Source organism: Macaca fascicularis, chromosome 13, assembly GCF_037993035.2.
Source record: "Macaca fascicularis isolate 582-1 chromosome 13, T2T-MFA8v1.1".
Classification (NCBI taxonomy): Eukaryota; Metazoa; Chordata; class Mammalia; order Primates; family Cercopithecidae; genus Macaca; species Macaca fascicularis.
In genome coordinates this window covers 18,904,524-18,928,159 of record NC_088387.1, presented here as the reverse complement: position 1 = coordinate 18,928,159, position 23,636 = coordinate 18,904,524, and the positions used below count along the sequence as shown (strand labels likewise).

Below are 23,636 nucleotides of genomic sequence, written 5' to 3'. Positions count from 1 at the left end.
GAGGTGCCTACCTCCACGTGGGGTCAAGAGGCGGAAGCGAAACCAGACAGAAAAAACCTTTAGATCTTTGAGGCAGTTCAGGTCCCCAGTGACATGAGCTAAAGAGAACTTGGACGCCAGGAGGATCCCATCACTGTACGGACTCTAGCAGACAGAATCCAGCTTCGGGGTTCAGATCAATCGCACGGAGGAAAGAGCCCGCAAGTTCTACCCTGTCGCGGTCTTCCCGCAACAGCGCAGGCGCTAGGACTGCTAGGACGCCGCGCGCCTACCGCGATGCCCCGCCCTGGCGCGAGGCAGGACGGGAAAGGCAAGATGGACGCGTCCATTTGAACGTCTCGCATGCCTTCCTGCCATTAGCACTGGCGCCCGGTGCTGTTGCCCATTCTTCCTCCGGAATAGGGGAGGGAGAGGGAATGAGAAGCTGCCGCGGTCGAGGAGTCACTGTGACGGACCCCGCCGCTGCCCTAGGGCCTCCTCGGCCCCTGCGCCTCCGGGGAGCAGCCGGGGCTCGCCGCGCCTGACGCGTCCCGAGTTATACAGGTGCGGGCCCTGTACCGCAGCACTTGGTGGTCTGTCGCGCGCCGCGTGACTCTTGCATCCGCCCCGAGGCCTATCCTCCCCTCGTGGCCGTAGGTCTGGGAACCCGGGGGACTGGGAACCCGAGGGAGGGCGCTGAGCTTGCCCCGGGGCTGAGGGGGCTCCTTCCAGCTCATTGGTTGCCAACGTCTTTTATGAGCTGCGCGCAGCATATCCATGTGCAGCCTCAGCTTCTAGATTGGCCCCCAGTCCCTCTGAGCTGATTTTCTGAGGCCCGAGCTCTTAGCCTGTTTTCACTGTCCTCCAGAACGGCTGGCGAAGCTCTTCCTTTTTTGTGGAGACTGGAGACTTAAGCTCCCGTTAGTGTGCATTTGGGACTCTTTTTTTTTTTTTTTTTTGGCAGGGTAGTGTTTGTCTGTAGGAATCATTGCTGATACTGTTATTTATAGCATATGAATTTAATAGTATTTTTATGTATAGCTGTTTATGTTGCCCCTAATAAGTAAAAACATGTCTAAAAGTTTGGGGTACTGTAAAAGTATTAAATATGTGGCTTTAATAGGTACAAAATGATAAATAATTCTTTAACCATTCTGTGATTTTCTCTGTTATAAAAAAATAACATTATAAAATTGCAGAACTAAAGTTTCATAAAGTCAAAAGTTTGTTGATGTTGGTTGTCCTGTTGAATAAAATATAGGAAGACCAGCTCAATTTTGTTGTTTTCTTTTAAGTTTTTTTTTTTTTTTGAAACAGAGTCTTGTTCTGTCGCCCAGGCTGGAGTGCAGCGGTGTGATCTCGGCTCACTGTAACCTCCGGCTCCCGTGTTCAAGCAATTCTCTGCTTCAGCCTCCCGAGTAGCTGGGATTACAGGTGCCCACCACTACGTCTGGCTAATTTTCGTATTTTTAGTAGAGATGGGGTTTCACCATCTTGGCCAGGCTGATCTTGAACTCCTGACCTCGTGATCCTCCCGCCTCGGCCTCCCAAAGTGCTGGGATTTACAGGCATGAGCCACCGCGCCCGGCCCCTTGTAAGTTTTATAAGGCACTTTTTGGTTGTGTTCCAAGTTCAAGTGTTCCCAGTACTCATTTATTTCTAGCAGAAAGAAAAACAAAACTTGTATCATGTTTTGTGACATAATTATATCAAGAATAACTTTTTTTTTTTTGAGACAGAGTCTCGCTCTGTCGCCCAGGCTGGAGTGCAGTGGCTGGATCTTAGCTCACTGGAAGCTCCGCCTCCCGGATTCACGCCATTCTCCTGCCTCAGCCTCCCGAGTAGCTGGGACTACAGGCGCCCGCCACCACGCCCGGCTAGTTTTTTGTATTTTTTAGTAGAGACGGGGTTTCACCGTGTTAGCCAGGATGGTCTTGATCTCCTGACCTCGTGATCCGCCCGTCTCGGCCTCCCAAAGTGCTGGGATTACAGGCTTGAGCCACCGCGCCCGGCAGCTTTTTTTTTTCGAGAAGGATTTTCGCTCTTGTCCCCCAGGCTGGAGTGCAATGGCGCCATCTCGGCGCACTGCAACCTCTGCCTCCCAGTTTCAAGCGATTCTCTTGCCTCAGCCTCCCAAGTAGCTGGGATTACAGGCGCCCACCACCATGCCTGAGTAATTTTTTTTTTTTTTTTGTAGTAGAGTCGGGGTTTCACCATGTTGGCCAGGCTTGTCTCGAACTCCTGACCTCAGGTGATCCGCCTGCCTTGGCCTCCCAAAGTGCTGGGATTACAGGCATGAGCCATGGCGTCCAGCCAAGAATAACATTTAATTCACAGTAAAAATAACTTGTGGCTTTGGAGGAGCTGCAAAAGAACTACATAGGCTTTGGGTGGTTTGTGTAACCATATAGGTCTCTTGCCCTGTAAGCAGCAAGTCAATACACGGGAACAACGGGGATTGCAGCAGATAAAGTGTTTTACTTGCAGGGCCACTGAACTAGGAGACAGGAAACTTCAAGTCAGCCTCCCCAAAGAGTTTTTTTTTTTTTTTTTTTTCTGAGACAGAGTCTTGTTCTGTCACCCAGGCTGGAGTTGGAGTGCAGTGGTGTGATCTTGGCTCACTGCAAGCTCTGCTTCCCGGGTTCACGCCATTCTCCTGCCTCAGCCTCCCCAGTAACTGGGACTACCGGCGCCTGCCACCGCGCATGGCTAATTTTTTGTATTTTTAGTAGAGACGGGGTTTCACCGTGTTAGCCAGGATGGTCTTGATCTCCTGACCTTGTGATCTGCCCGCCTCGGCCTCCCACAGTGCTGGGATTACAGGCGTGAGCCACTGTGTCTGGCCCCCAGTCTCGAGGTTTTAAAGAGTTTGGAGGGTAGTGGGCTAAGGTATTGATTGGTCAGAGAATGAAGGATGAAGTCATAGGACAGAGAGATAAATCACATTCTCATGCTAATGTGGTTCCTTGATGGGGTCTTAAGACCAGCTTTTATCAGCTCAAAAGTCTTAGGCTCCTAACATTAAAAATACTATCTATAGGAACGTGGTATATATAAGCAGGTACAGGAAAGTGGGTCAAAGGATAGTCTAATTATGCTTATCTGTACTTTTGTCTAAAGCCTGACTTCTTCCTAACCTTGTGATGAAGGCTTTAACAGTTTATCCACGTTTTTTTAAAGTAATAAACTGTACTGTAATCGATTAATAATTAGATTAATTAGATATAATAATTAATTAAAACCTAGTACCCTTAAATCTACAAGCATAACTGTTCCATGGCTAGAGTTATTCATGCCTCAGTTCTTTGGGTTTTGACCAATAATTAAAATTGATTGTAGTTATATATTTAGGTGGGATTGGGGGTATCACAGCTACTTACGACATTTGATAACTTATGTCTTTTGTAGATTGGTCACCTGAAAGCAGTTCAACCTCTGATGAATTAGAGTAATATGTGATTTTTTATTGTTTTATTCCAACATGACAGTGATCCCTTAGATGTACTTTTCAGATGAGGTTCTGGCATCTAACCAGAAATGACCTTAAATGTTGAGAAGCCATGTAGTTATGGGACTATAGAATACAACTTGTCTAAATACTTCATATATAAAGTATGGAAAAATTAGCATATAGTAGTAGGAAACATGGGATAGGTGGTGCGGGACATAATTACTTGTCGCATCTCAGTGGTTTCCTATAGTGGTAACTGTCAGTCTGTGACTAAAATGTGATAATTGCAGTTGTCTGAAAGAATCAGATCTAAAACACCCTTTTATGTTACGACCACTTATGTACTTACCAATCTGATATAATTACTTGACACCCTTGTAAGGATTAGTGACTTATGTGTTTATGGTATTTTTATTCTAGTTTTGAGTCTGGAAGCTGACCAGAATGTGTTTGAATTCATACAGAAATAATGTTGATATTTGGAACCCATGTCGAACTTCTATGAAGAAAGGGCAACGATGATTGCAGCCAGGGATTTGCAGGAATTTGTTCCTTTTGGTCGAGACCACTGCAAGCACCACCCTAATGCTTTGAACCTTCAACTTCGCCAGCTGCAGCCAGCCTCTGAATTATGGTCTTCTGATGGTGCTGCTGGCTTGGTGGGATCCCTTCAGGAGGTTACAATCCACGAGAAACAGAAGGTTCCATTGAGTTTCCCATTGCGTTTTTGAAATGTAGAGTGATATAATCTACTTGTAATTTAAGGCTACTGAGAGGCAACTGAGAAATCAGTGTGATACCACTTCTAGGGTAGAGTTAAGGTGTGCTAATTTCAATAAATGTTGAAAATAATGACTTTATTATATTGTCATAGCAACTTATTTAGATACTCTCTATAACTTGTGATTTTATAATGTGAGTCAGGTTCAGTAGTATGATTGTCCATTTTAAACCTTTTTCTTTTCTCTTCGTATGTGGGGACCAGATTTCATGTTATTTAATGATTAAATGGTAGAGATTAGAAATAGTCCCTGCTGCAGAAGATTTACATGTTTCTAAAGGAGAGAAGAAATGCTACAAAAGTAGGTAGAGTAATCTTTTTTTTTTTTTTTCTTTTCTGAGACGGAGTTTCACTCTTGTTGCCCAGGCTGGAGTGCGATGGCACAATCTCAGCTCACCGCAACCTCTGCCTCCTGAGTTCAAGCGATTCTCCTGCCTCAGCCTCCCGAGTAGCTGAGATTACAGGCATGCGCCACCATGCCCAGCTGCTTTTGTATTTTTTTAGTAGAGGTGGGATTTCTCCATGTTGGTCAGGCTGGTCTCAAACTCTAGACCTCAGGTGATCCGCCCCCCTCGGCCTCCCAAAGTCCTGGGATTACAGGCGTGAGCCACCGCGCCCGGCCGAGGAATGAGTAGTAAGTAGGGGAATGAGATGTAAGTGTGTGTCAGAAAATGTATCCTTCCTGCCTTATTCCACTTTCATATCCCTTTGGGATACTAAAATCTCAGGAAGGGAAAGCCTATGTAGTTAAAAATGGAAACTTCTTCTTATCCATTCATTTTGGTGGGTGGGACAAAGGAAAAGAAGGTAAATATATATGTGGCTGCAAAGCAGGAAGTCTGCCTTGTTCATAAATTTGCCGAGTGATTCCCATGTGTACCTCACTGTCCTTTATCTGCCCTACCTCATGTACTTAATATGTCCTTTTAGTCTCCCAAACATGTGATTTGACTTTTGGAACGGTAGAGAAGGTGTACTTTTTGTTCATTTTTGTTTTTGGCAGAGTAATGCAGAGCAATAATATAAAACATTCAATATAGAGAATTATTGAGTAAATTCTTCATGAAATTCTGTAATGTAACGCCTATATCCACATCCTCTGTTAAACAGTATACGAAACTTTCTAGTTGTGCTTACTCCATGAGCAAATAAATTTTGTTCCAGATTTTTGAAAACCAGAGTGCTTGAATATGTTTTACATGTGTTAATTTTTAAGGAAAGCTGGCAGTTAAGGAAAGGAGTGAGTGAAATTGGAGAAGACGTGGACTATGATGAGGAACTCTATGTTGCCGGAAATATGGTGATATGGAGCAAAGGAAGTAAAAGCCAGGCATTGGCAGTTTATAAAGCGTTTACAGTTGACAGTCCTGTTCAGCAGGTGAGTTGATTTGAATTTTAGCATTTGATTCACTATTTAATGCAATTTAACAAAATTTTTGTTTTAAAATTTAACAGAAATGGTAAAACCAGCATAATGATCTCAACAGCTGGATGTACATTGTAACATGACATAATGTAATGTGAAGATAATGGCAGGAAAAAAAAAATTTAATTTTATATATCATTACTTTTTTTACACTCTCCTTTGTCACTTTAATGATAATCTTTAAACACTCTGTCCTTAAGTAATTCACTTTGTTATTGCCAGCAAAAACTTATAAAACATTAAGGGTACAGAAATATTTTAACACATGATTACTATAATTGATTGCAAAGATTTGAATAAATAAAAATTGTGGGGTTCATAATGATAGAGAGAAAGGAAAAAATCTGCTTTGCAACCATTGCAGTTGGCTACTATAACTGTTCTGAAAGTTGATAATGAAAGGGAGAGAATTAAGCGTTTGCCATATTTTTTCAGGAAGACATGCAGTTCATCTCCATTTGATGAAGGAAAACACTTACAGAAGAATGCTAGCTAATAAATGTAAAAGGAATTGTAGAATTAGAAAATCACCATTTTGTAACCTCCAGTGCAATAATTGATTCAAACAAGGATTGTAAATGGATACTAACACTGTTGGTCGAAAGAATATTACCATGGCACCAACATACCACCCTGTGGATTACTTGGTAAATGTGAAGGAACAAATGTACCTCTACTTTGGAGTTATTTGTCAGTCTCCACCTCAATCAAGTGATTGAGTTTAGCATAATTAATAGTGACATGAAGGGATATTATGTGCTTCTAGCTGTAATGCGGAATGAAGTACATGATGTCATCCACTAAGTTTTCTTCCCCAAAATATGAATATTTAGACCTAACTTCCTGTTTAAGGAAATATAGGCACTAGAGGATTATATTTTAAAATATCATGAGATAAGGAAATAGATGAGATAGGAATGGCTAAAGCTTGATTATTATTTATTTATTTATTTTTTGAGATGGAGTCTTGCTCTGTTGCCAGGCTGGAGTACAGTGGCGCTATCTCGGCTCACTGCAAGCTCCGCCTCCCGGGTTCACGCCATTCTCCTGCCTCGCCCTCCCGAGTAGCTGGGACTACAGGTGCCTGCCACCACGCCCGGCTAATTTTGTTTTTGTGTTTTTAGTAGAGCTGGGGTTTCACTGTGTTAGCCATGATGGTCTCGATCTCCTGAACTCGTGATGTACCCACCTTGGCCTCTCAAAGTGCTGGGATTACAGGCGTGAGCCACCGTGCCCTGCCAAGCTTGATAATTATTAAAACTGGCTGATGGTGATTCATTATCCTATTCTGTTTACTTTGTATATATTTGAAATTTTCCGGCCGGGCGCGGTGGCTCAAGCCTGTAATCCCAGCACTTTGGGAGGCCGAGACGGGCGGATCACTAGGTCGGGAGATCGAGACCATCCTGGTTAACACGGTGAAACCCCGTCTCTACTAAAAAATACAAAAAACTAGCCGGGCGAGGTGGCGGGCGCCTGTAGTCCCAGCTACTCGGGAGGCTGAGGCAGGAGAATGGCGTGAACCCGGGAGGCGGAGCTTGCGGTGAGCTGAGATCCGGCCACTGCACTCCAGCCTGGGTGACAGCGCGAGACTCCGTCTCAAAAAAAAAAAAAAAAAAGAAATTTTCCACTCTAGAAAGTTTATAGTCTACACTTCGGTTTCTTTTAAAAAGTCACGGAGAAAGAGAAAAAAGTGGGGACTGTTCTACATTGAAAGAGACTAAAGAGACATCACCAAATGCCGTATTTTTTGAACCTTGTTAAATGAACTTTGATTGAGTCCTGGTTTTAGAAAACTAGCTAAAAAGATATTTTTGGGGAAAATTTGGGAAGGTTGAAAATTACTGGCCAGGAGCTGATGTTAGAGAAGTGTTATTTTTTTCTTAGGGATGATGGTTTTATGGTTTTATAGGAGAACATCTTTATTTTTAGAAAAGGCATGGTGAAGTATTTAGGGGTGAAATGTCATGATGTGTGTGCAATTTGTTTTTAGACAGTCAGCATTCCCGTTCCAAAAATCCCATATGTACACAAATGCACACACATAAACAAATATGGCAAAATTTTCATGACTGTTGGATTTAGGTGAAATATGTTTGCTGCATTATTTCAATTTTTCTTTTTTTTTTTTTTTTTTGAGACAGAGTCTCGCTCTGTCGCCCAGGCTAGAGTGCAGTGGCCGGATCTCAGCTCACTGCAAGCTCTGCCTCCCGGGTTCACGCCATTCTCCTGCCTCAGCCTCCCGAGTAGCTGGGACTACAGGCGCCCGCCACCTCGCCCGGCTAGATTTTTGTATTTTTTTAGTAGAGATGGGGTTTCACCGTGTTAGCCAGGATGGTCTTGATCTCTTGACCTCGTGATCCGCCCGTCTTGGCCTCCCAAAGTGCTGGGATTACAGGCTTGAGCCACCGCGCCCGGCCTATTTCAACTTTTCTTACTGAAATTTTTATAACAAAAAGTTGGAGGAAAAACTAATGCATTTATAGTAGTTGAATTAGGATTGACAAGAGGTTTTGGAGGCTTTGACTAATGTTAAGTTTCATTTTTGTAAATACTGAAATCTTTGTATCTGGACACTGCTTCCTTCCACTCCTCCCACCTGCCATTAACTATTTCCTGATGAGCATTGTGTTCTTTTTTTTTTGAGACGGGGTCTCGCTCTGTCGCCCAGGCTGGAGTGCAGTGGCCGGATCTCAGCTCACTGCAAGCTCCACCTCCCGGGTTCACGCCATTCTCCTGCCTCAGCCTCCCGAGTAGCTGGGACTACAGGCGCCCGCCACCACGCCCGGCTAGTTTTTTGTATTTTTTAGTAGAGACGGGGTTTCACCGGGTTAGCCAGGATGGTCTCGATCTCCTGACCTTGTGATCCACCCGTCTCGGCCTCCCAAAGTGCTGGGATTACAGGCTTGAGCCACCGCGCCCGGCCGAGCATTGTGTTCTGACTGTTTATTGGAAAGGATAAACTGAATCATTATTCCAACATTTGAGGGCGTATGTAAAAGCATTTGTCTCCTGGAGTGTTGAAGCCAGTGATCTTTTTGATGGTAATTTTTTTCCCATATAATTCATATAGTTAGTATAGATGTGAAAAGTGCATTTGATGATATCCAAGTAGTTCTTTGCTTCTATATTTTCATCTTAATTTCTCCAAGAACAGTTGCCTATTTACTAGATTCTATGGAAGTACAGTTAGATGTATTATCTTCTTTATCTTAAGATCACTTGTAAGTGTAATTGTAAGATTTGGAATTTCAGTCTTGTTATTTAATTTTCTTGCTAATATGGAGAAAGGTAATTTTCTATTTTGTCTGTGAAATAATACCAGGTATATGTGACTCAGATTTTATCTATTCATTGTTTTACTTATCCTGCAAGTATTTTTTTTTTTGGTGGTTCTTTTTATTTTTTCATTTATTCTTTTTACTTTTCAATAGAGATGGGGCTCTCACTATGTTGTCCAGGCTGGTCTTGAACCCCTGGGCTCTAGCGATCCTCCTGCCTTGGCCTCCTAAAGTGCTGGAATTACAGGCATGAGCCACTGTGCCTGGCCTTCTGGAAGTATTTAGTCTCACTCTGTTTCAGATTATGCTGGGGCTACAAAGGTGAATGTAGTTTCTGCCATTGAAGGACTCATAGCCTAGAAAGGAGAACAGACAGATCAACCGAAATGCTGTATTCTGAATGCTCTATAATAACTGCATGTCCACAGAGTGATGAGAGCCCAAAGGACTGCGCACCAAAGGGAGGGTTTTTCAAAGAAGATGCTATTTGTATTATAAAATGGTGGCAGAAGGGCATTCTAGACAGAGGAAATCGCAGGAAAAAGAATTATGGAAAAAGATGACTTTTTAAACTTCAGAATGGCTGTACACAAAGTGTGGGTGTGGAGAGATGCAAGTGGATGCTGGCAGGATACAGACCAAAGGGCCTTGTATATAAACCAAGGAATTTGGATTTTAATCTGTATGCTGAAGGGAGCCTGCTAAGGATTTTAAAATGGAAGTGATCAATTTTGTGTTTTGAGAAGAGATTGCTTTGTTAGCAATATATATATATAGGATTGACTGGAGAGTAGGGAGACTGTTGTCAGGGGCATTATTTTGTGATTGTTCAGGTAAAAGATTGGTGCCTTGGCGAAGAAGAGGTGATAAAGCAGAGGGAGATGTGGAAGGGGTTAGTGATCTCTTAGATATCAGGGATAAAAGAGATGTTAAAATATGTACTTTTAGAGGCTGAGAGGATGGGATTTCATGAAAGGAAGTTGAGACTGTAATAGGTGCATTGTAGATTTTGGACATTTCAGGTTGGAGCACAGCTCTCATGCACGGTTTTCTTCATGAATTTTCATTTCTTAACCATTAAAATCTCCCACAACTCAACAATAAAACAAACTACCCAATTAAAAAATTGGGCAGAAGGACTTAAATGGACATTTTTCTAAAGAAGGTGCACACATGGTCAATAAGCACATGAAAAGATGCTCAACTTCACTAATCATTAGGCAAATACAAATTACAGCCACAGTGAGGTACCACTTTACTAGGTTGGCTATTATTAAAGAAACATAACAAATATTGGTGAGGGTGTCCAGAAGTTGGAACTGCTTTGCATTGCTGATGGGAATGTAACAAAGCTGCTGTGGAAAAATTTGGCAATTTCTCAAAAAGTTATACATATAGCCAGGCATGGTGGTGCGTGCCTGTACTCCCAGCTGTTCAGGAGACTGAGGCAGGAGGGTCACGTGAACCCAGGAGTTCTAGGCTGCTGTGAGCTAGAATCATGCCTTGCACTGCAGTTTGGGTGACACAGTGAGACCCCATCTCTTAAAAAAAAGTTATACGTAGAATTACCATTATGATCCAGCAGTTCCACTTCTAGATATATGCACAACTGAATTGAGAACAGGGACTCACAGATACTTGTACACCAGTGTTTACAGCAGCATTATTTATGATAGCCAAAAGGTAGAAATAACCCATGTCCATTGACAGATGAATGGATAAATAAATGTGGTATATGCTAACAGTGGAATATTGTTTAGCTTTAAAAAGGGATAAAATTCTGATACATGCCATAACATGGATGAACCTTGAAAACATTATGTTAAGTGAAATAAAACAGATACAAAACGACAAATATTGTACAGTTTCTCTTACTTGAGATACCTAGCACAGGTCCTTTCATAGGGAAGGTAGAATAGAGGTTACCAGAGCTCAGGGCATTGGGAAATGGGGAGTTATTGTTCAGTGGGCCTGGAGTTTCTGTTTGAGATGAGGAAAAAGTTCTGGAAATGTGCAGTATTTTACAGGCTCACAAATTGTACTAAACTCGTCAATTTAATGTTGTTAATGCCACTGAATTGTCTACTTAAAAATTGTTAAAATGCTAATTTTCATATTGTGTATATTTGACCACAGTTAAAAAAAAAAAACAAAATGCTATTAAATAATTTAATAAGTGATTGTCAAGTTTGTCAGTTAAAGTTTAATAGCTTTTCCTAGTTTATATTTTGTAAGATGGGCTTTTTTTTTTTTTTTTTTTTTTTTTTTGAGACGGAGTCTCGCTCTGTAGCCCAGGCTGGAGTGCAGTGGCCGATCTCAGCTCACTGCAAGCTCCGCCTCCCGGGTTCACGCCATTCTCCGGCCTCAGCCTCCCGAGTAGCTGGGACTACAGGCGCTGCCACCTCGCCCGGCTATTTTTTGTATTTCTTAGTAGAGATGGGGTTTCACCGTGTTAGCCAGGATGGTCTCGATCTCCTGACCTCGTGATCCGCCCATCTCGGCCTCCCAAAGTGCTGGGATTACAGGCTTGAGCCACTGCGCCCGGCCAAGATGGGCTTTTAAGAAAGGGAGGGGTTAATTTTTCTAAATAGTTTTTCAAAAGTCAGTCTAGAGAGAGTCTAAGAATAAGAGCAATTGTTTAATCTAGAGATTATAAAGTTTGAATAATCTTTAGTTTTGTATAGGACGTAGGGTTTAGTATGGTTTGAGCCCTATTTGAATTTTTGCTGCAAGGTTTCTCTCTGGCAGGTTTTTTGAATTTTTGCTGCAAGGTTTCTCTCTGGCGGGTTTTTTAAATTTTTGCTGCAAGGTTTCTCTCTGGCGGGTTTTTTGAATTTTTGCTGCAAGGCTTCTCTCTGGCAGGTTTTTTGATTCTTCTCTTTTTGTAAAATTTATTTTTTTAATTTGAAATTTTAATTCTTATGGATCTTTTCATAAAATTTAATTGTAAACATATTTTGTCTTTCCTTATTATATTTATCATTTATTACTGTAATTTATTTTTTCTTCTTTTTGTTCCCATGATTGTACATGTTGAGCTGAGGAGGCAAAGTTACTGCGTAGATGCTATTATTATTATTCAGATGCCATTAGTTAATAGATGATTATTTAGATATAATTTTCTTAGGTAAGCATTTTGTTTTGATTTTAGGCATTGTGGTGTGACTTCATTATATCACAGGATAAGTCTGAAAAGGCCTACAGTAAGTTTCTTTTTGAAATTTTATTTTTCTTATGATGATTCCAAATGTTTATCTCATTGTATTTTTCATTCAAATGAAGTAGCCACTGGTAATAGTGGTTTACCATAAGCAACTTTATATTGTGCATTAAATAATTTGTGCTGTAAGGATTGAACTCCTTTGGGGGAAAAAAACATAAGTCTTGTTGTACCCTTTCTTTTCAGGTAGCAATGAAGTAGAAAAATGCATATGTATATTGCAAAGCTCATGTATTAACATGCATAGCATAGAAGGAAAGGATTATATAGCTTCCTTACCATTTCAGGTAAACAAGTGTTTCAAATTTTGGGGGGGTTTTGTTGGAGAACATTTTTGAATTAATTGGTTTTAGAGGCATGTCTTATGTTTCATGTTTCATAGTAGTCAAAAATGTTATTTTTACTCAAAATAACTAAATTTTGGCAGCTTTAGTGGCTTACCATTTTTCTGTACTTCACAAAAAAATGATCTTTTTTTGTTACTTGTCGTCTTTTTAATGCCTAGTGCTATTGTTAACACATTGTCATTTTGTTACTGATACTGGCCAGTGGCAGGAATTTCACATTGAGCAACTCCTCTTTATTAGATTTGATTTTATCTTAGGGTTGCTTATTTGAATTACTTTTTTTTTTTTTTTTGAGACAGAGTCTCGCTCTGCCGCCCAGGCTGGAGTGCAGTGGCCGGATCTCAGCTCACTGCAAGCTCCGCCTCCTGGGTTTACAGCATTCTCCTGCCTCAGCCTCCCGAGTAGCTGGGACTACAGGTGCCCGCCACCAAGCCCGGCTAGTTTTTTGTACTTTTTAGTAGAGACGGTGTTTCACCGTGTTAGCCAGGATGGTCTCGATCCCCTGACCTCGTGATCCGCCCATCTTGGCCTCCCAAAGTGCTGGGATTACAGGCTTGAGCCACCGCACCCGAATTACTTGAATTACTTTTTAAGAAAATGCTGTATTTAATGATTATGTTACTTTGTAAAGCTATTACTAAATTGGAAAATAAAACATTCTGTAATGTTTCTTTAAAACATTTTATAAAGGGGTAGGTTCTCTTACTTCTGTCTTTTCCCACCCTCTTACCTGAAAGGTTGCCAATGTTTGGCCCACTAAATATGGATTGTTGTTTGAGCGAAGCACTTCTTCACATGAAGTACCTCCAGGTTCACCCAGGTATTCATTTTCTTCACTTCAGAATATTACTGCTTGGGATTTGTGTGTGTGTGTTGGTTCTGAGGTTTATCTAAAAGTTTGAGATGATGATAATTTTCATGCTAACAGTGTAGATATATGCCATTTTCTCTCATCTCAGTACAAGTTGAGTATCCCTGATCCAAAAATCTGAAATTCTCCAAAATCTGCAACTTGTTGAGCTCCAGCATGACACTCAAAGGAAATGCTTATTGGAGCATTTCAGGTTTTGGATTCTCAAATTAGGATTGCTCTCATCAAAAAGATAATATATCATGATCAAGTGGGTTTCGTTTCAGGGATGTAGGGATACACAAGTCAATAAATGTGACACTTCACATAAACAGAATTAAAAACCATGTGATCATCTCAATAGATGCAGAAAAAAGCATTGGATAAAGTTCAGCATCCCTTGATGATAAAAACAAACTAGGCATAGAAGGGACTACAAATTAATAAAAGTCATGTACGACAAACCCACAGCCAACATCATACTGAATGGGGAAAAGTTGAAAGCATTCCCCCTGAGAACTGGAAGAAGAGAAAGATGCCTACTTTCACCACTTCTGTTCAGCATGGTACTGGAAGTTCTGGCCAGAGCAATCAGGCAAGAGAAAGAAATAAAGGACATCTAGATTTGAAAAGAGAAAGTCATACTATCACTATTTGCTGGTGATATGATTATATACCTAGAAAACCCTGTAGACTCCTCCAAAAGACTCCTAGATTTGATAAATAAATTCAGTAAAGTCTCAGATTACAAAATCAATGTACACAAATCAGTAGCATTGCTATACACCAACAGTGACAAAGCTGAAAATCAAATCAAGAACTCAAGTCTCCTTTTTTTTTTTTTTTTTTTGAGACGGAGTTTTGCTGTTGTTGCCAAGTCTGGAGTACAATGGCGTGATCTCGGCTCACCACAACCTCCGCCTCCCAGGTTCAAGCGATTCTGCTGCTTCAGCCTCCTGAGTAACCGGGATTACAGGCATGAACCACCACGCCTGGCTAATTTTTTGTATTTTTAGTAGAGACGGGGTTTCTCCATGTTAGTCATGCTGGTCTTGAACTCCCAACCTCAGGTGATCCGCCCGCCTTGGCCTCCCAAAGTGCTGGGATTATAGGCATGAGCCACTGCGCCTGGCCAAAAATTCAGTCCCTTTTACAAGAACTGCAAAAAAACCAAAAACAAAAAACCTGTAAATATACTTAACCAAGGAGGTGAATGATCTCTATAAGGAGAACTACAACACACTGCTGAAAGAAATCATAGATGACACAAACAAACGGTAACACATCCCATGATCATGGATTTGAAGAATATTGTGAAAACGACCATATTGCCAAAAGCAATCTATAGATTTCACCGTAATTCTCATCAAAATAAGATCATTTTTCATAGAATTAGAAAAAACAATTCTAAAATTCATATGGAACCAAAAGAGCCCAAATAGCCAAAACAATCCTAAGCAAAAAGAACAAATATGTAGCCATCACATATACTACAAGTCTATAATTTCCAAAACAGCATGGTACTGGTATAAAAGTAGGCACATAGACCAGTGGAACAGAATGGAGAACCCAGAAATAAAGCCAAATACTTGTAATCAACTGATCTTTGACAAACAAGCATACAAAAACAAATTGGGGGAAGGACATCATCCTGTTTAGTAAATGATGCTAGGAAAACTGACACCTTTTTTAGAAGAATGAAACTGGATTTTTTATCTCTCACCTTATACAAAAGTCAGGTCAAGAGGGATCAAAGACTTTAAAAGCCCTGAAACCATAAAAATTCTAGAAGATAACCTTGGAAAAACTCTTCTGGACATTGGCCTAGGCAAGGAATTTATGACTAAAACACCAGAAGCAAATGCAACGAAAACAATAAATAAATGGGACCTGATTAAAATAAAAAGCTTCTGCACAGCAAAAGAAATGTCAGAATAGACAGATAACTCACACAGTGGGAGAAAATATTTGCAAACTCTGCATCCAACAAAGCACTAGTATCCAGAATATATAAGGAACTCAGATCAGCAAGAAAAAAACTCAAAAAGTGGGTAAAGGACGTGAGTAGACAGTTCTCAAAAGAAGATATACAAATGATCAGCAAACATGAAACTGCTCAGCATCAGTAATCATTAGAGAAATGCAAATTAAAACCACAGTGAGATATCACCTTACTCTTTCAGGAATGGCCATTATTAAAGAGTCAGAAAAACAATAGATGTTGGCATGGATGTGGTGGAAGGGGAGTGCTTATACACGGCTGGTGGGAATGTAATCAATATGACATCTGTGGAAAACAGTATGGAGATTCCTTAATGAACTAAAAGTAGATCTACCATTCAATCTAGCAGTCCCGTTACTGGGTATCTACCCAAAGGGAAAAAAAAGTCATTATATGAAAAAGACACATGCACATGTATGTTTATTGCAACACAATTCACAATTGCAAAGATAGGGAATCAGCCTAAGTGCCCATCGACCAATGAGTGAATAAAGAAAATGTATATAGTTGGGCGCGGTGGCTCAAAACTGTAATCCCAGCACTTTGGGAGGCCGAGACGGCGGATCACGAGGTCAGGAAATCGAGACCATCCTGGCTAATACGGTGAAACCCCGTCTCTACTAAAAAATACAAAAAAACTAGCCAGGGGAGGTGGCGGGCGTCTGTAGTCCCAGCTACTCGGGAGGCTGAGGCAGGAGAATGGCGTGAACCCGGGAGGCGGAACTTGCAGTGAGCCGAGATCCGGCCACTGCACTCCAGCCTGGGCGACAGAGCAAGACTCTGTGTAAAAAAAAAAAAAAAAAAGAAAATGTATATATACACCATGGAATACTAATCAGCCATAATGAGGAAATGAACTAATGTCTTTTGCAGCAAGTTAGATGGAATTGGAGGCCATGATTCTAAGTGAAGTCACCCAGGAATGGAAAACCAGATAACTGCATGTTCTCACTTAGAAGTGAGAGCTAAGCAAGGAGTATGCAAAGGCTGTATGCAGAGTGTTATAATGGACTTTGGAGACTCAGAAGGAGGAGGGTGGGAAAAAGGTGTGGGATAAAAAAACTACATATTGCGTACAACATACACTAGTCAGGTGACGGGTGCACTAAAATATCAGAATCCACCACTATATAATTCTGTGTCACCAAAAGCTACTTGTACCCCCAAAAGAATTAGGGTTGCTCAACTGTTAATGTAAGGCAAATAATCCAAAACACTTCTGGTCCCAAGTATTTCAGATAAGGGATACTCATCCTGTATGTACACTCATGAGCTCTACGCACTTGGCACTTAATTAGCCTTTTTTCCAATCCAAGTGGTAAAATTGAGCATGCAAATAAATGGCTTAAAAAAAGATTTGGCCAGGTGCGATGGCACACACCTGTAATCCCACCACTTTGGGAGGCTGAGGCGGGTGGATCACCTGAGTTCAGGAGTTTGAGACCAGCCTGCCCAACATGGTGAAACCCCATCTCTACTAAAAATACAAAAAAATTAGCCAAGCGTGGTGGCGGGCACCTGTAATCCCAGTTACTTGGGAGGCTGAGACAGGAGAATTGCTTGAACCTGGGAGATGGAGGTTGCAGTGAGCCAAGATTGCACCACTGCACTCCAGCTGGGTGATGAACGAAACTCTATCTCAAAAAAAAAAAAAAAAAGTAAATAACAAGATTCAATTCTTAGCTCTGCCATTTTCTCATTGTGCTGGTTTGAGCAGATCATTAGTGCTTTCTTCGCTGTAGTTTCCTTATGTATTACAGGAATATTATCATTTACCTCTTAGGACTATCATTTACCTCTTAGGACTTATGCAAAGTTAAACTAGCTAAATGTGTATAAGCTTTGACACAGGGCCTAGTAGGTATTAAGTATGCAATAAATGGTAGATGTTTATTAGCAGTGTGTTTATCTTGTCCTATGAATTGTGAGCACACCGAAGGGCAGCAACATACAGCACCTGTCATGTTGTGGTGCAAGAGGTAGACACTTGCTAAGTCTTAAATAAATTGCTTATAGATTTTAATCTCTTTCTGCTTTGAAAGAAAGCCTCTCTTCACTCTAAAAAATATCATTCCTTAAAAAGTGTAGGCTTTTGGCCAGGTGCGGTGGCTCACACCCGTAATCCTAGCACTTTGGGAGGCCGAGGCAGGTGGGTCACCTGAGGTCAGGAGTTCAAGACCAGCCTGGCCAACATGGTGAAACCCCGTCTCTACTAAAAATCCAAAAAGCTAGCTGGGTGTGGTGGTGTGTGCCTGTTATCCCAGCTACTTGGGAGGCTGAGACAAGAGAATCGCTTGAACCTGGGAGGTGGAGGTTGCAGTGAGCCGATATCATGCCCCTGCACTCTAGCCTGGGCAACAGAGTGAGACTCTGTCTCAAAAAAAAAAAAAAAAAAAAAAAAAGCAGACTTTTAATTTACTTGAAGTAGTTTTTTTCTTGCTTTTTTAAAAAATGCACTCCTTTATCAGCAGGTGTGGGAGAATGAATTTCTTTCTCAGCTGCCAAAGAAACACTGCCAGTAAGAGAGGAATAAAAAAAGACTGCTTTATGTACATTACTCCATTTGTTCTGTAGTGTGATGTCGCAGAAATTCCCTGGGCTATATTGATTTCCCTCTGTTCGTGCATTGATAGAATTATTTTAAGGGGAGAGATTTCTAGGAGTGAAATAGAAGAGAATGTGAAAAATAGTATGTACAAAGTTTAGAAGATTGCCTTTTGAGGTAGTAGGTTTCTAGTTGCTTGTGTAATCTGGAGAAGACACTTCTTTGCAAGAGAAGTGCAAAATTTGTGCACAGACATATTCATATTGTATTGGTAATTAATTGGTTATTTGTTTATTGCTAGAGAACCTTTACCCACTATGTTCAGCATGCTGCACCCACTAGATGAAATAACTCCACTTGTTTGTAAATCTGGAAGTAAGTGTATTTTTATATTCTTTTAGATAAGCTCTTTTTTTTGACTTTGGTGAGGGAGATTATAAAGGCGCTTATATGAAAACTGACTTATAAAAATAATACAATGTAAACATTTTACAAAAGTAACTTCTATTTTGAATTTCTTGAGTATCATGGTATTAACTGCTCAACAGTTATTTTGAGTAAAAATAAGGCATGTAAATCAATGAGGAATACTGATATATTTATTAACCTACCTGTAGATCACTTTGTTCTTTAATAATTAATAAGTAAATAAATGATACTTGGATGAAGTAAAGTTTTTTGTTGTTGTTGTTTTGGGTTTTTTTTTTTTTTTTTTTTTTTTTTTTTTAGAGGGGTCTTGCTCTGTGGCCCAGGCTGGAGTGCAATGGTGCGATCTTGGCTCACTTGCAACCTCTGCCTCCCGGGTTCAAGGGATTCTTGTGCCTCATCTAAGTAGCTGTCTGTAGTCATATGCCACCATGCTGGCTAATTTTTGTATTTTTAGTAGAGACATGATTTTGCCATGTTGGCCAGTCTGATCTTGAACTCCTGACCTCAAGTGAACCGCCTGCCTCAGCCTCCTACAAATATTTCTACATGCTTATCTCTGAATTTTTAAGTTTGGCCAAACGTAGGACAGTGAGGACTTGAAGGCTGAAAAAAAATTATATTCTTTGACATTTTTATTTTAGGACTTTATTCTAAGTACATACTCTGAAATTTCACTGGGGCTTTTTATCTTTTTTTTTTTTTTTTCTCCCCCGAGACAGAATCTTGCTCTTGTCACCCAGGCTGGAGTGCAGTGGTGCGATCTCAGCTCATTGTAACCCCTGCCTCCCGGGTTCAAGTGATTATCCTGCCTCAGCCTCCTGAGTAGCTGGGATTACAGGCACATGCCACCACGCCTGGCTAATGTTTTATATTTTTGGTAGAGACGGGGTTTCATCATGTTAGCCAGACTGGTCTCAAACTCCTGACTTCAGGTGATCCACCTGCCTTGGCCTCCCAAAGTGCTGGGATTACAGGCGTGAGCCACTGTGACCAACCAGCTGCTTTTTATCTTCTATACTATATCTGGGCAAACTGCAGGCCATGGGCTAAATCTGGCCTGCAGCATGTTTTTGTAAAGCTTGTGAACTAAGAATGGTTTTTTTTGAGATGGAGTTTTGCTCTTGTCGCCCAGGCCAGAATACAATGGCACGATCTTGGCTCACTGCAACCTCCGCCTCCCGGGTTCAAGCGATTCTCTTGCTTCAGCCTGCCAAATAGCTGGGATTACAGGCATGTGCCACCACACTCAGCTAATTTTGTATTTTTAGTAGAGACGTAGTTTCACCATGTTGGTCAGGCTGGTCTTGAACTCCTGACCTCAGGTGATCCACCCGCCTCGGCCTCCCAAAGTGCTGGGATTACATCGTGAGCCACCGCACCCAACATAAGAATGCTTTTTACCTTTTAAAGGGTTGTAGAAAATAACAAAGATTATGTGATAGAGTCAATACGTGGACAGCAAACTAAACTATTTAGTCTTTGATCTTTTACAGAAAAAATTCAAATTTTATATTTTTACTAATTGCAGACATCCTGAATAAACATACTAGGGCCTGGGATTAAATGGCATGCAGCCTTTTTTTTTTTTTTTTTTTTTTTTTAAGTACAATTTCCATTTTACTTTTTTCTCTGGAGAATAGTCTGTCTTCAGTCTTTTTTTTTCCTTTTTTTTTTTTTGAGATGGAGTCTTGCTTTGTCACCCAGGCTGGAGTGCAATGGCACGATCTCAGCTCACTGCAGCCTCCGCCTCCCAGGTTCAAGTGATTCTCCTGTCTCAGCCTCCCTAGTAGCTGGGATTAGGCACATGCCATCACGCCTGGCTAATTTTTTGTGTTTTAGTAGAGACGGGGTTTCACCATGTTGCCCAGGCTGGTCTCGAACTCCTGAGCTCAGGCAATCCACCCACCTCAGCCCCCGAAAGTGCTAGGATTACAGGCATGAGCCGCCGCACCTGGCCTTGTCTTCAGTTTTTAAGGACTCAGCTCCTTACATGGGCTTTGGTGGGGGTTGTGGGGCAGCACCGGAAGATCTAAATCAGGGTGGGCGTGTTTGGTCCTTGTGGGCTTTACGAGATGGATTCTTGACTACTTTTCTGTGAATCGCACATCTCACACAGTAATTTAGCTTCACATACAGCTTGGGAAGCACATAGGCATTGAAGACACTTGCTTCAGAAATGTCCCTGACTACTGCAGCCTCCACTACGTTTCGAATGATGAATTTCTTTTTTTTTTTTGAGACAGAGTGTCGCTCTGTTGCCCAGGCTGGAGTGCAGTGGGCGATCTCGGCTCACTGCAAGCTTCACCTACCGGGTTCACGCCATTCTCCTGCCTCAGCCTCCTGCGTAGCTGGAACTACAGGCACCTGCCACCATGCCCCACTAATTTATTTTTAGTAGAGATGGGGTTTCACTGTGTTAGCCAGGATGGTCTTGATCTCCTGACCTCATGATCCGCCTGCCTCGGCCTCCCAAAGTGCTGGGATTGTAGGCGTGAGCCACCGTGCCCAGCCTCGACTGATGAATTTCTTAATGGCCTTGTCCTTGGGCATGTGTCGGGTACAGTTTGTGCAACGAATAGACTGCACGTGGCTGCGCCCCTTTTTGGCACAATTATTGTTCCTTCTTTTCTTTGTCATCTTGGAGGCATGGACTGGAGAGAGGAGTGCAGCCATTATTGATCATATTTTTGAATAACATTTAGTTAACTAGAAGTTGCTTATTTGTAATGTCAAGTAGGATACCAAACTTTAACACAGTGTGATTATAATTTTGTAAAAATGTATAAAGTGTGTATATATGTATGAAGAAAACCAAAAATTCTCTGATGTATTAATAGTAGATATTTTGATATAGTGGCATGATTTTTATTTATAAAGTATTTCTTATGATTATAAAATCGCATTTTTAAATTTTTCAATATTTTAACTGAGTGGGAAACATTTCCTGTTAAATAAGGATATGGAGACCAGTCCATGGTACTTTAGATTAAAAGCTGAACTCACTGGGAAAAACCTTGTTTTGCATGTGTAACTAGTAAAGCAGAAACAACAGTGTACTGTTCAGCACTGTCTGAATAGTAATTATAGAGTACAGCTTTCATACAGAAGAACAGAACCAATAAGGAAGTCAAACTTGACAGAATAGTTGAATGCAATTTATAAATAAGTAAGTTGTTGAAGAAGTCATCGACCTTTTACCTGTGGCTGATTCGTTTAATGGTGAGAGTCAGCACAAGTCTTAACATTTAATAGCATGTATGTGAAGCTGAAACTTGTAATGCTCTCATCTTTAATGTATTTTAAGGAAGTTGATGCCTAAAGTAAATTTATTAAAAATTCAGAGTTAATTATTTAAGATATTAATAGATTTTGTGCTCTTTGGCTTGGTTGTTCTTTAACAATTTTAAGAGCTCTGTTCATCAATATCAGTCTTGTAAAGCCCATTGTTCTACACCTGATTTTTCTATTTTATTTTTAAGGTATTTTTGGTTCATCACGGGTGCAATATGTTGTAGATCATGCAATGAAAATTGTTTTCCTCAATACTGACCCCTCTATTGTAATGACTTACGATGCCGTTCAAAATGTGCATTCTGTGTGGACTCTCCGGAGAGTCAAATCAGAGGTAAGGAGAAAGGCAAGTCTCTTCTCCTTAATAGGAAGGGGTGGGCCAGGTGTATTGGCTCACACCTGTAGTGCCAGCACTTTGGGAGGCCAAGGTGAGCTGATCACTTGAGGTCAGGAGTTCAAGACCAGCCTGGCCAACATGGTGAAACCCCATCTCTACCAAAAATATAAAAAATTAGCCCGGTGTGGTGGCTCCTGTAATCCCATCTACTCGGGAGGCTGAGGCAGGAGAATCACTTGAACCTGGGAGGTGGAGGTTGCAGTGAGCCAAGATCGTGCCACTGCACTCTAGCCTGGGTGACAGAACGAGACTCCATCTCAAAAAAAAAAAAAAAAAAAAAAAAAAAAAAATATATATATATATATATATATATATATATGAAAGAATAGTTAATACTTCATACCCTCACTTTTTTTTTTTTTTGAAAAACCACTTGTGAATAGTTGTTTTATTATTATTATTATCATCATCATCATCATCATCACATCATCATCTTTAGAGATGGGGCCTCACTCTGTCACCCAGGCTGAAGTATAATGACACAATTATAGTTCACTGCAGCCTTGAACTCCTGGGCTCAAGTGATCCTCCTGCCTCAGCTTTCTGAGTAGCTAGGACTACAAGTGTGTACCACCACTCCCAGCTAATTTTTAATTTTTTGTAGAAATGGCATCTTGTTATGTTGCCCAGGCTGGTCTTGAACTCCTTGGCTCAAGCTATCCTCTTGCCTCACCTTCCCAAAGTGCTGGGATTATAGATGTAAGCCACTGCACCTGGCCTCATTTGAGAAACAGATTGAGCTTCTTAGGAAAGAAGAAATACTGTATCTTTAGTAACTGACTTCAGCTTGCATTCTTACAAGGAAATTGCTATTTTATTCTAATTATTGTCTTTTTTTTCCTCTTTCTCTTTATTTTGACTTAAGGAAGAGAATGTTGTTTTAAAGTTCTCTGAACAGGGGGGAACCCCACAGAATGTGGCCACTAGCAGCTCCCTCACAGCACATCTCAGAAGCCTCTCCAAAGGAGATTCCCCTGTGACTTCACCTTTCCAGAATTACTCCTCCATTCACAGTCAAAGTCGCTCAACCTCATCACCCAGTCTACATTCTCGCTCACCTTCTATTTCCAACATGGCAGCTCTAAGGTAGAAGGGTTTCCTGGTTTTTCTTTTTAAGCTTTCTCTTTTGTTTTGAAGGATTTAGAATTTCTGTTGACAGCTTTTTTTAGGGGAAATATATTTAGGGGAGATATTTTTTAGGGGAAATAGCCATTATCCCAATTGAACCACTTTTTTTTTTTTTTTTTTTTCTTTTGAGGTGGAGTCTCGCTCTGTCACCCAGGCTGGAGTGCAGTGGCGCGATCTCGGCTCACTGCAAGCCCCGCCTCCCGGCTTCACACCGTTCTCCTGCCTCAGCCTCCAGCTGGGACTACAGGCGCCGGCCACCATGCCCGGCCTATTTGTTTTTTGTATTTTTAGTGGAGACGGGGTTTCAGTGTGTTAGCCAGGATGGTCTCGATCTCCTGAGTTTGTGATCCGCCCGCCTCGGCTTCCCAAAGTGCTGAGATTACAGGCGTGAGCCACCGTGCCCAGCCCTGAGGCACTTTTACTAAGATAGCTAAGTTTACCATGCCACATTCTTTTGAATGTGTCTTTCCTGAGTCGTGTTTGAAGCTGCCACATTCTTTCCTGAGTCA

General features: G+C 41.2%; 1 protein-coding gene across 10 annotated transcripts in view; it reads left to right on the top strand.

The window, feature by feature from the left end:
- Window positions 1-291: 291 nt before the first annotated feature.
- Window positions 292-23,636, top strand: part of ANAPC1 (anaphase promoting complex subunit 1) — a 119,210-nt gene continuing 95,865 nt past the window's right edge. For 2 of the 10 annotated variants that reach the window (XM_074011252.1, XM_074011251.1), the window contains exons 1-10: window positions 292-543; window positions 1,297-1,573; window positions 3,895-4,131; window positions 5,428-5,589; window positions 12,070-12,121; window positions 12,325-12,425; window positions 13,223-13,305; window positions 18,184-18,257; window positions 21,791-21,936; window positions 22,865-23,085. In XM_074011252.1, coding sequence (XP_073867353.1) covers window positions 3,919-4,131; window positions 5,428-5,589; window positions 12,070-12,121; window positions 12,325-12,425; window positions 13,223-13,305; window positions 18,184-18,257; window positions 21,791-21,936; window positions 22,865-23,085 — 1,052 coding nt within the window. In that variant the 5' untranslated portion in view covers window positions 292-543; window positions 1,297-1,573; window positions 3,895-3,918. Of the gene's footprint in view, window positions 544-1,296; window positions 1,574-3,850; window positions 4,132-5,427; window positions 5,590-12,069; window positions 12,122-12,324; window positions 12,426-13,222; window positions 13,306-18,183; window positions 18,258-21,790; window positions 21,937-22,864; window positions 23,086-23,636 lie in introns of all 10 variants that reach the window. The other 8 variants (XM_005575258.4, XM_015433387.3, XM_074011254.1 and 5 more) reach the window with 5 other exon arrangements.